This window comes from Odocoileus virginianus, chromosome 30, assembly GCF_023699985.2.
Source record: "Odocoileus virginianus isolate 20LAN1187 ecotype Illinois chromosome 30, Ovbor_1.2, whole genome shotgun sequence".
NCBI lineage: Eukaryota > Metazoa > Chordata > Mammalia > Artiodactyla > Cervidae > Odocoileus > Odocoileus virginianus.
Window position 1 is genome coordinate 18,980,170 of NC_069703.1, and position 12,038 is coordinate 18,992,207.

The 12,038-nt window shown below is 37.6% G+C and overlaps 1 protein-coding gene across 1 annotated transcript in view; it reads right to left on the minus strand.

The window, feature by feature from the left end:
• Positions 1-3,202: 3,202 nt before the first annotated feature.
• The window catches only part of ABCA12 (ATP binding cassette subfamily A member 12), a 188,299-nt gene continuing 179,463 nt past the window's right edge, over positions 3,203-12,038 (minus strand). Inside the window, exons 50-53 of the mRNA XM_070458427.1 lie at positions 11,203-11,295; positions 9,763-9,868; positions 5,958-6,095; positions 3,203-4,426 (exon numbers count right to left, since the gene is read on the minus strand). Of these exons, the coding sequence (XP_070314528.1) occupies positions 4,325-4,426; positions 5,958-6,095; positions 9,763-9,868; positions 11,203-11,295 (439 nt within the window). The 3' untranslated portion in view covers positions 3,203-4,324. The remainder of the gene's footprint in view (positions 4,427-5,957; positions 6,096-9,762; positions 9,869-11,202; positions 11,296-12,038) is intronic.

The window sequence follows — 12,038 nt, forward strand, 5'->3', positions numbered from 1 at the left end:
TTCGTGTCCGACTCTTTGTGACCCCATGGACTGCAGCACACCAGGTTTCCCTGTCCTTCACCATCTCTCAGAGTTTGCTTAAACTCATGCCACTGAGTTGGTTTCCTTTTACCTTGTTATTACACTTGAAAACTTACTGAAGCAAGGAGGCTCCCAGGGGCCCCTGGGGGTAAGGAGATGCAAGCCTGAGGCACCTCCCTCACCTACCTGCACCCAGGAGAGCATCTGCTGTTGTCAGGGGACAGTCATCTCCGAGGAGAAGAATGAATTGTTCAGGCAGAGAGCATATTTGGAAAAAATAGTTGCATGTATAATTTTCCCCAAAATTTTAGTATTATGAAAATCAGGTTTTATAGGTAAAGCAAAGATTGCCACCATCCTCAGAGGTATTTCAGGTGATTCATATGAAAAAGCAGGTTCTGTACAGGTTATCCAGAGTGGAGACAGTCCTCTGAGAACTGGGAATTCTCAAAACATTTTGTCTACAGCAGAGAAGCCGAAAGGGGTGTGGGTTGAAATAGTTTGTTAATGTATGCCCCTTACTTATATGTAAAAATGTGCTGTGAGACTATTATACAGCACATCTTTACAGACAAAAAGAAATAAATGTGCAGGAGTGTACAAAAGCAAAGAATTGGAATTCTGAATCCTCCTAGTCTAATGGATTCACTGTAATCTCTGTATTATGGAATGTATTATGGTCATTTTTCCTTTTTCTTCTTCATAAGTAAACTACCTCATGGGAAGCTTCACTGCATTTCATAAACAGAATAGAAATTCCTGGTTTCCATACCAACCATGCCAGCTTCTCTTTGTTTCTCACTTATTTATATATTCACCCATTTAACCAACAAATATTTATCATGTATGTAGGTACTGATGGGAAAATCAGGAAGATCTAAGTAGATCTCCTGTCCTCATAGTTTCATGTCTAATGAGGGAGAGAAATACAACATAAACACTCAGAAGTGCAATCCCTGTCTTCCAGAGGCCAGTTTGAACTTGTCTGCCTACTGAGAATGATTGGCTGGAGCCCCCCAGATCCACATCCTGGGGTCAGAAGCTCTGCTCAGCACATATCCAGACCCCTGTCACTCATGGTCTCCCCTCCTGCCAGGCTTCTCCTGTTCTGTGATGAAGCCTCCACTGTTCTGTGGTTCTTTCAAAGAAGATAGTAACTCATCCCTTCAGCAATTTCCACTGGACACTCATTCACATAAAGTGTTTGTAAGTAGGACTGACTTTAACCAAGATTTGGGAATAGGAGGATAGTCCACAGCATGGCTGCACAGCAAATGAATGTGAAAACATACATGAATATTCATGATTTTAGAAGTCCATTCAACCATCGAGTTTCTCATTGGACTTTCATGTCTCTTCAATACTCAGCCGTCTATCACATCACTGGTTCCTCCTTTCTCCACTTCCTTTCCTCCTCCTGTGTTTCCCTTCCCACAACTACTCAGAAGCAAGCAACCAACCAACCCAATAACAAACACAATGAACAGTAAACAAATCCCTTTATTCTTTTATGGAGCCTGACCATTTTTTTGCTTATTTGGATTTCTAAAGACACTCATACTCTCAGAATGACACTTTCTACTCCAAAAGGCTTATCTGTGTATTATATGGAACAAGGATATTTTCTATCCTAAGAAAAATTCTGTTGCCATCTGTTAAGATATATGTATATACATAGTTTAGTTTATCAGGATATATTACAAATTAGGATGCATGCTCTAACAAAGTTGTTTTTTGGTTGCTAAGTTGTGTCTGACTCTTTTAGACCCCATGGACTGCAGCATGCCAGGCTTCCCTGTCCTTTACTATCTCCCTGAGTTTGCTCAAACTCATGTCCATTGAGTTGGTGATGCCATCCAACCATCTCATCCTCTGTCATCCCCTTCTCCTCCTGCCCTCAACCTTTCCCAACATCAGGGTCTTTTCCAATGAGTCGGATCTTCCCAACATGTGGCCAAAGTATTAGAGCTTCATCTTTTGCATCGGTCCTTTCAGTGAATATTCAGGGTTGATTTCCTTTAGGATTGACTAGTTTGATCTCCTTGCAGTCCAAGGGACTCTCAAGAGTCTTCTCCAATACCACAGTTCAAAAGCATCAATTCTTTGGTGTTCAGCCTTCTTTTTGGTCCAATGTTCACATCTGTACATGACTAATGGAAAAACCATAGCTTTAACTATTCAGACCTTTGTCAGCAAAGTGATGTCTCTGCTTTTTAATACACTGTCTAGGTTTGTCATAGCTTTTCTTCCAAGGAGCAAGTGTCTTTTAACTTCATGACTGCAGTCAGCATCTACAGTGATTTTGGAGTCCAGGAAAATGAAATCTGCCACTGTTTCATTTGCCCCCCCCCAATCTATTTGCCATAACGTGATGGAACCAGATGCCATGATCTTGGTTTTTTGAATGTTGAGTTTGAAGCCAGCTTTTTCCCTCTACTCTTTTACTTTCCTCAAGAGGCTCTTTAGTTCCTGTTAGCTTTCTGCCATTAGGGTGGTATTATCTGCATATTTGAATTATTGCTATGTCTCCTGGCAATCTTGATTCCAGCTTGTGATTCAGCCAGTCTGGCATTTCACTTGATATACTCTGCATAGCAATTAAATAAGCAGCGTGACAATATATAGCCTTGATGTACTTCTTTCCCAGTTTGGAACTAATCCATTGTTCCATGTCTGGCTCTAACTGTTGCTTCTTGACCTGCATACAGGTTTCTCGAGCAGCAGGTAAGGTGGTCTGGTAGTCTCATCTCTCTTTAACAATTTCCCACAGTTTGTTGTGATCCACACAGTCAAAGCCTTTAGTGTAGTCAAAAGAAAGTTAGGAAGTACAATAGAATACAGTTTTAGGACTGGGGAGTTAAACTGAAAAATTAGGGAAAGGAATTTCCCTGAGAAAGAACAGCATTCTGAAGTGCATTAGCTAGGCACACATTGTGGGGGAAGGGCACTTCAGCAGGGGGACATACTAAAATACACACGAAAGTGTGCCAAGAGGAAGGAGTTTGGTGCACTGGACAACCCAGAGAGGGCAGTATGGCTACACCCTAAAGAGGAAGAGGAGAAAGAAAGTGATGAAGGTGGAGAAGTATGCAGTAGCTAGGTCCCATGTGACACTACCATCCGTATGACTCCAATTTGTAAGTTTCTGGCTCTTATCTAACAAATACAATGACACCATGAATTATTTTTACTAAATTTTGACTTTATTGACTTTCAAAACAGAAACAGTTGCACTAAAGCTGACAATTCATACAGACAGACAGACAGACAGACAGACAGACAGACACACACACACACACACACACAGCCTCCCCCACACACATTATATAGAGACCTTCCCTGAGGGCCATATAGTTTGGCATTGTTATAAGTCTATTCTATAGCCACATATATGATTCTGGGTCAGCTGGGTAATTAATTGAAAATTGTCTTCATATTCATTTTCCTTCCCTAGGAATGTTTCCTGCAGAAAGACTCAGAACATGAAGCTTTCTAGAACAGTTCTGAAAAATGTTGCCTGCCAGCAACTATTCTCTATTGTCTTTCAGGACTTGTATCCACCCAGCTGACACATCCATTTCCCCTGAAGAGCAAGTAGATTCTTGCTCTGCCCTGTGCCTTACTATTGGCAAGGCAGTGCAGGAATATATTGTAGTTCTGTTTACCACCAGGGTAAACGGCCCTCCTATAACATTCTTGTAGAAAGCCATTTTGGGGGGTTCAGTAAAGTCTCCCTCTATTTACAGGTACTGAAAATAACATACACACACACTCTAGACATGGCACCCACTCCTTACTGCCAAGGTTAATTAATCTGGCCCTTAGCACTTTAGACCTCATAACAGATTTGTGTATTCATGATGATATCCATTCTGTTATTTTCTGAAAATAAATTATTTTGTTTGCTTTCCCAGTTCTACCAAGCTACCTTACTTTTCTTCTCCACTCTTACTTTTCAACTACTCATAACCGTGCCTTTTAAGCTGCCATTTTATTGAAAGTAATAAATTAAGACATTCATCTTCAGTGGTTTCACCTTTGCATAAGAGTCAGCAACTTACACACTAGCATGCTCACAGTGTTAAGCAGATAGGAATTCAACTCAGTAGCAAAAACATTCACTGACCTTAGAAAGAAAACTTTCCATTTATAGTTACTGGCTAGTCTTACAGAGTTGCAACTTTCCAACACAGTATAATACTTTAAGATTAAATATTTTGAGGAATTTGTATCTTCTGTGCCTCTTCCCCAAAATGAAGCCATTGGCCACTTGCTGAGACTGATTTTGCTGGAGGTACTGAGTCTACAGCTGGTCATCTTGGGAGTCAGTGCTTATGATGGATCCTTGGCTGCTGGTGTCGGCAGTTTCATAGCACTTTTGGTCTTTGGCAAAGTTGATGAAAACCTGATTTTTCAAGGGAAATGAAGCCATTAGCACTTGTAAACCAAAGGAAGAAATAAGGGGTGTGCATTTGTGTGGTGTGTGCACAATGGGAGAGCAAATAAAAAGAAAACTAGATTTCACAGTGCTAAGTTGCTTCAGTTGTGTCCAACTCTTTGTGACTCCATGGACTGTAGCCCACAAGTCTCCTCTGTTCATGGAGTTTTCCAAACAAGAATACTGGAGAGAGTTGCCATTCCCTCCTCCAGGGGGGTTCTTCTGATCCAGGGATCAAACTGGTGGTGTCTCTTACGACTCCTGCACTGGCAGGCAGGTTCTTTACCACTAGTGCCACCTGCGAAGCCCCAGATTTCATAGGGGCACACCCGAATATATACACAAACTCTCATTAGGAATCCTTCCTTTAGGTATTGAAATTTAACTGGGGTTTGAAAATAGTACCTTTGATTACATTTATAATCATAATAAATGATAAAATCTAAAACTATAATTGAATACCTATAGCCATACACTTGTGTCTATTTGATCTGTATCAGTATCTTTCAAGTATAAATAAGGAGCCCAACCCAAGCTCCTATCAAACATTTCTACGATGACGTTGAGAGAAATTTCACTAGTTTTAAGAATTAATACACTGAAATAAAATTTGTATGCAAATATCACATTATGTTCCTTATGCTTACTATTTAACAGGCAGACCTTTACGACTTTGTTTAAAATCATCAATTCTATTAGTCATAGATTCATCCAGAAAATTTTGAGAGACATGATACTGGTAACTGCTTACAAGTTCAAGGATAAATCTGTGTTGGCAAAGCCATAATTGCCTTAACTCTCCATAAATAAAACTCTCTGTAAGATGCAGCAAGATTTGGAGGCCACTTTAGCCTCCCTTTCAGGCCCTCTCCAGTGACAAGTACAATCAGATGCTCTATATGTTAGATTGGTTAAACTGTATAAAACTAAAACAGTGCAAAGGTAAAGGAGGATGCTCCATGAAGCCTCCACTTACTGTATATAAATGTAACTAAGACAGGTGATTTGAATGAAATAAAAGAATCCTGCATTTACCGTTATGGTTGCCTTAATCTAGCAGATCTAAAGCTTTGGCACCAAAATCTCACTAGATAACCCCATCCTCCCTTAATCTAGAAAGCAAATCAATAGAAATGTTATTTAAGAAATATTCCAAGGAGAAAGGAAGGAAAGTGTTAACAGTTATTTGTTAAAGATGAAAATAATTGTTGCTTTACATATACAGACAACTGATGGGTACAGATGTCTTAGAGAAGGAAAACAAATTTTTTCTCCATTAAAATTAGTTAACTCCACATTTTTTAATAACATCCCAAAATGCACTTAAAAATAAATTAACCTAAATTTTTCAGGTGCAAGATTAGATATTGCTTCAATTAAAAATAAATTGAAGGTCATTAAAAAGAAATAATTATGTATAATTAAATTTAAAAAATAAATAAATAATCAGAATGTATTAATGTGACATTGTGTACATGGACCATGGTATCCAGCCTACCTCTTCCAGAGTGGTCTGACTCACTAAGAAATTTGTGATATTTAAAGCAGTCTTGTTGGCCTCCAGAAGATCAAAAATGTTTGCTACTCCTCCTGCAGTGACTGGCACATGATATTCTAACATGCTGAGGTGCTGATCCTGTGGAAACCAAAGGGGGGAAAAATTTATTTATCAATGTCAGGTAATACTGAGTAGACTAGACATAACTTGACCAAGAGCTAAGAAACACACTGAAATTCATTCCTCTGAAAGTGATCAGTTCAGTTCAGTCACTCAGTCGTGTCCGACTCTTTGTGACCACATGGACCACAGCACGCCAGGCCTCCCTGTCCATCACCAACTTCCAGAGTTTACCCAATCATGTCCATTGAGTCAGTGATGCCATCCAACCATCTCATTCTCTGTCATCCCCTTCTCCTCCTGCCCTCAATCTTTCCCAGCATCAAGGTCTTTTCAAATGAGTCAGCTCTTCACATCAGGTGGCCAAAATATTGGAGTTTCAGCTTCATCATCAGTCCTTCCAATGAACATCCAGGACTGATCTCCTTTAGGATTGACTAGTTTGATCTCCTTACAGTCCAAGGGACTCTCAAGAGTCTTCTTCAACACCACAGTTCAAAAGCATCAATTCTTCTGTGCTCAGCTTTCTTTAGAGTCCAATCTTACATCCATATATGACTACTGGAAAAACCATAGCCTTGGCTAGATGGACCTTTGTTGGCAAAGTAATGCCTCTGCTTTTTAATATTCTGTCTAGGCTGGTTATAACTTTCCTTCCAAGGAGTAAGTATGTTTTAATTTAATGGCTGCAGTAACCATCTGCAGTGGTTTTGGAGCCCCCAAAATAAAGTCTGACACTGTTTCCACATCTATTTGCCATGAAGTGATGGGACCGGATGCCATGATCTTAGTTTTCTGAATGTTGAGCTTTAACCCAACTATTTCACTCTCCTCTTTCACTTTCATCAAGAGGCTCTTTAATTCTTTGCTTTCTGCTGTAAGGGTGGTGTCATCTGCATACTTGAGGTTATTGATATTTCTCCTGGCAATCTTGATTCCAGCTTGTGCTTCACCCAGTCTGACATTTTGCACGATGTACTTTGCATATAAGTTAAATAAGCAGGGTGAGAGAATACAGCTTTGACATACTTCTTTTCCAATTTGGAACCAGTCTGTTGTTCCATGTCCAGTTCTAACTGTTGCTTCTTGACATGCATACAGATTTCTCAGGAGACAGGTCAGGTGGTCTGGTATTCCCATCTCTTTAAGAATTTAAGAGTTTGTTGTGATCCACACAGTCAAAGGCTTTGGCATAGTCAATAAAACAAAAGTAGATGTTTTTCTGGAATGCTCTTGCTTTTTTGATGATGCAGCAGATGTTGGCAATTTGATCTCTGGTTCCTCTGCCTTTTCTAAATCCAGCTTGAACATCTGGAAGTTCATGGTTCATGTACTACTGAAGCATGGCTTGGAGAATTTTGAGCACTATTTTGCTAGCATGTGAGATGAGTGCAATTGTCCATTAGTTTGAGCATTCTTTGGCATTGCCTTTCTTTGGAATTGGAATGAAATCTGATCTTTTCCAGTCCTGTGACCACTGCTGAGTATTCTAGATTCACTGGCATATTGAGTGCAGCACTTTCACAGCATCATCTTTTAGGATTTGAAATAGCTCAACTGGAAAAATAATGTGTATGCTTGGAAACTAATGGCTTTTGAAGAGAGATAAGTTTCGTGAATGTCTGAGAGAAAACAAATTAAAAAGCTAATAAAAATTTCAAAACATTCTACATTCATGTGTACCTAGAAGTGACTATAATCTTGCCTAGAAAAAATATTGTGGAATGATATTGCTAATGTCAGATTACAATAAGTTCACATAAGCTTTTTCAGAGATAACTTTTAGAAATGTCTTTTTTTTAAATGCTAGAATTGTTCTAAAAGGCTAAGGATTAGTTGTTCAATTTATATTGGCTAAAGTTGGAAGATTTCAAAAGCATTGTCTAGGAGAAATCTCATTCAAATAATGCCATATTCTTTCTTAACTCTAAAAATCGTTTCAATTTATTTAGTCCATAGTATTACCATCAACTTAGTACTCTATTCTTATTTCCTTGGAGTATCTTTAACATCTTGCTTTTCTGAATCATGTCCCATTTATTTTTCCCTTAAAATAACTCTCAAATGTAACCATTCCTCTCTATGTGCACCATCAATATTATTAACTTGATGCTTATCATTCCATATCTGAGTTATTGCAAGAGCCTCTTCAGAAGGCTAGAAACCATATACACTCATATGTTCCAGCACAAAGTAGCTAGAATAGTCTTTCCTAAATACTAGTTTGGTTAGGACGTTTTTTTATTCCATAATCAACCCTGTAACCCTTGTGGGTCTAATCAAGATTATTACTGGAAACTCCTCACACCTTTGCTTACTGTCTAGTCCCTCCCATGGATTTGTGTTTACATCACACCTGTCACTGCAGTCAGGCCATCTTACTTATTTTTACTTTCAAATTATTGTTTTGCTATCTCCCTTTTAGAGATCTGGAAACCATCATGTACTTGTAAAGAATGGTCTACATAGGAAGACATCAAACTTTCATCATCACTGCACTTGTCTTGTAAGCTCTGGTCCCATGAGGAACAGACCAGGACAAATACAATCTCAAGTTCACTGAAAGAAAAACACTATGACCAATGCGATTTGTGCAAAAATAAAACATTCTTTTATTTTAAATTTGATTTTAATTTAGATCATACAAAATGGTCTTTGATGAGAATCATAAAAGCTATTTCTTCCTGGAGAACTTAGTTTAGGTTTCACAGGTTGAGGCAAAAGTATTTTGTAGAGGTAAAAGAATTGTTTTTAAAAATGCTCTCTATTTTGCTTTACAGAATCACTTTATGTTAATATGGTGCCTGACAGTTCATGAAGCATCTTTGTGGACATTTTATCATTTCGTTCTCACCCCAGTCTTGTGAAGAAGATGTCAACAGTATTTATAAAATGTGAATATGAGGCTTAGAGACTTTAAATCTCTTGCTGGAATCACACAGGTAGAGCTGGATCTCAGTCCAAGTCTTCTAATTTTTTTTTCATCATTCCACACCTGATTTTCATTTAAAATAATTATTTGCTATAATAATCTTGTACAAATTACCTACACATCAAAGATGATATAATGATAACCTTTTTGCCAAGTGCATTTAAATGTGTATTATGTGAGATTTATGTGTATACATTGGTGTGTGCCCATTCTGGTAATACATATATGTAAGATAAAATTAATTGAGTGATATTTAGGTAGTATGTGATTGAAGCACTTGATTTCCAAGCAGTCTCCTCAAAACTTTGTGGGCTTATTTTTCAAATGAGGAAAGCAAAGGAGATAATCTCTTCTAGCTGTAACATACAGACAGGAACTCTGTAATTTTTTTTTTTCCTAAGAAGAAAAGCCCTCGGTCATATGTATCTGTCATCCCTCACTTCTCTAACATATATAACCAATAAACTACTTAAGTATACAATCCAACCTGCAAACTAATACAATATGGTCATAAAGCCTTTGTGAGGAAGAAATAATGGTATGTAAAAGGATTATGACACTCTTAAGCAGCTACAAAAATATATAACTTAATTTGAAGATTTTATTTGTTCATACTAAGTATGCTTCAGAATATCTTAACCATCTTGGACTAATAAATATATTAAGATGAATAATAAAGGTATGGTCAACTTGAAAACAACAAACATCCACTACCCTATTACAACTATCAAAATCAGTCAATCTCTTACTTACTTTTAAGTATGTTTTTGGAAAGTGCAGTTGCATGAACCTTGTGAGGGCCTCCATGCTCACTCTGGCATTCTTCACGTGAACCTTAACAGTAAATCCTCGGCCAAACCTAGAAAGAAGTGCAAAACACAATATGAGTTATGTTTTGCTGAAATAGCTCTTCTGGAATTCTAGATAATGAAACAGGACCCAAGCTGACCATTACAGGCCCTTTTCCTATACAAAGACTATCACTTTGCAGTAAAAAGTTCAGGGCATGTTGCAAACTGGAAATAGTGCACTGCCATGACTTTGTATTTCTATCAGTATATAAAGTCAGATCCTTTGGATAAAAGCTGCATTAGAAATAACACATAAAGTCTTGGCTTTCTTTGGCATCCATGAATTGGTGTGTCTTCTGTCCTTCAGTAGTGTTTGACTCTTTGTGACCCCATGGACTGTAGGCCATCAGGCTTCTCTGTCCATAGATTCTCCAGGCAAGAATACTAGAGTGGGTAGCCATTCTGTTCTCCAGGGGATCCTCCCAACCCAGGGATCGAACCTGGGTCTTCTACACTGCAGGCAGATTCTCTACCATCTAAGCCACCAGGAATTGATGTCAATTTGGGGGCTAAATACTTTCTAATTTAAATCAAAGAAGGTCTTGAGAGTCAAGTTATTGAAGATTTGGTATCAACTGTAAAGATTAAAATCATTGGAGTTTTAAAAATAAATAATATAAACCAATATAACTGCTAACTTTTATACTTTATACTTTTGCATCAAAAGTAGTGTTTGTAAACAAGTCACAGCAGACTCTCTGAGAATAACATATAAGTTTTTTTTCATCCTTTTTTCATATCTTGATCAACTTTGTTTTGTAAGAAAGTCAAGCTGTTGTACAGATAAAGATATAAAGGAATGTCATGGTGTTTGAAGATTAACAAGGATATATATAAATGCATATGTACTCTGGCAAATATATTAATTTAATTTTAATTTGATAGTATGATATTCATGTACACCTCCCCCATGTATTTTGGCTAAAAGATTTTAAATGTAGTAAAAATGTTAAATAGCTTACTGAAAGCCTATGCAAATGACAAATGAACATACTAGACAAAAATCACTGCCTTCATGTACTTGTCAAGATCTAATTTGTTACAGAGTTAACTCTTGAAACTACTTCCTGCGACTATTTTGGTCGGGGAATAATAATCATATCATTATTATATTATCATTATTATTAGCTTTTAGGCCTTCTAGGTTTGGGTGTTATTAATTTAAAAACATTCAATCCTCAGTACTGTTATTTAACTTCAAAGTGAATCAATGGTTAGCTTCCCCAGTCCAGTTTTACTACGCATTGTAGGATAGGCTGCTGAGACAATCTTTGAAGGCAAGTATAGCACTGGTAGATCGATCACTCTACACCGTGTGTTAAACAATGCATTTGTTCTTTACCTGCTCTTAATGTGCTGCAGTGATCCAATACATTGGAACCTTCCATTCACCATAATGGCCAACCTTGTACAGAGAGCCTCACATTCTTCCATGCTGAAAGGCAGAATCATGTCAGCATTCTGGGCACAGAAAATTGGCTTAAGTTCATAAGCGTAAGTTTAACTCTTTTCTTTATGGCACCTTAGAAATACTGTTTGAATATTTGAGTCCCTTAAACTGTCTTTTCCTTTGAAGAACAAAAAAATCTTTTAACATATAATGTAAATGTCTTTGCATAGGGTTTATTACTATTTCTTTACAAACTTGAGGCCAACTTGCTCACCTGGATTGCTGCTCTATCAAACAGTATTTCTTTCAAGCTCTTTCAAGCTTTGAATTAAGACCTACATTTTGTACGAAATATTTCCAAAATAATACTAAGTTGTTTTCATCATGCCTTATACTCAATATTCAGATGACTTTTTAAAATTTTTTTTGGTCACACCCTAAAGCATGCAAGATCTTAGTTCCCTGACCAGAGAGCAAACCTGTGCCCCCTGCAATGGAAGCACAGAGTCTTAACCACTGGGCCACCAGGGAAGTCCCTCAGTTAGCTTTTATATTTTTGTGTTTATAACCAGTTAACGTGTACTTGATTATATAATTCTGACTTCATGGACTATGATACTGGAGGAGATCTTAGGTATCATCTTGAGGTCTTAGGTCCACTTAAACACAAAAGTTAATGGAAAATCAGTGATTGGCTTCAGAACATATACTGTGGTTGGGGGCAAGGTTAGTATATAGGATATAAATAAGTCTCAGTTCTAAACATATCTAGTTCTTTTTCTAACTAT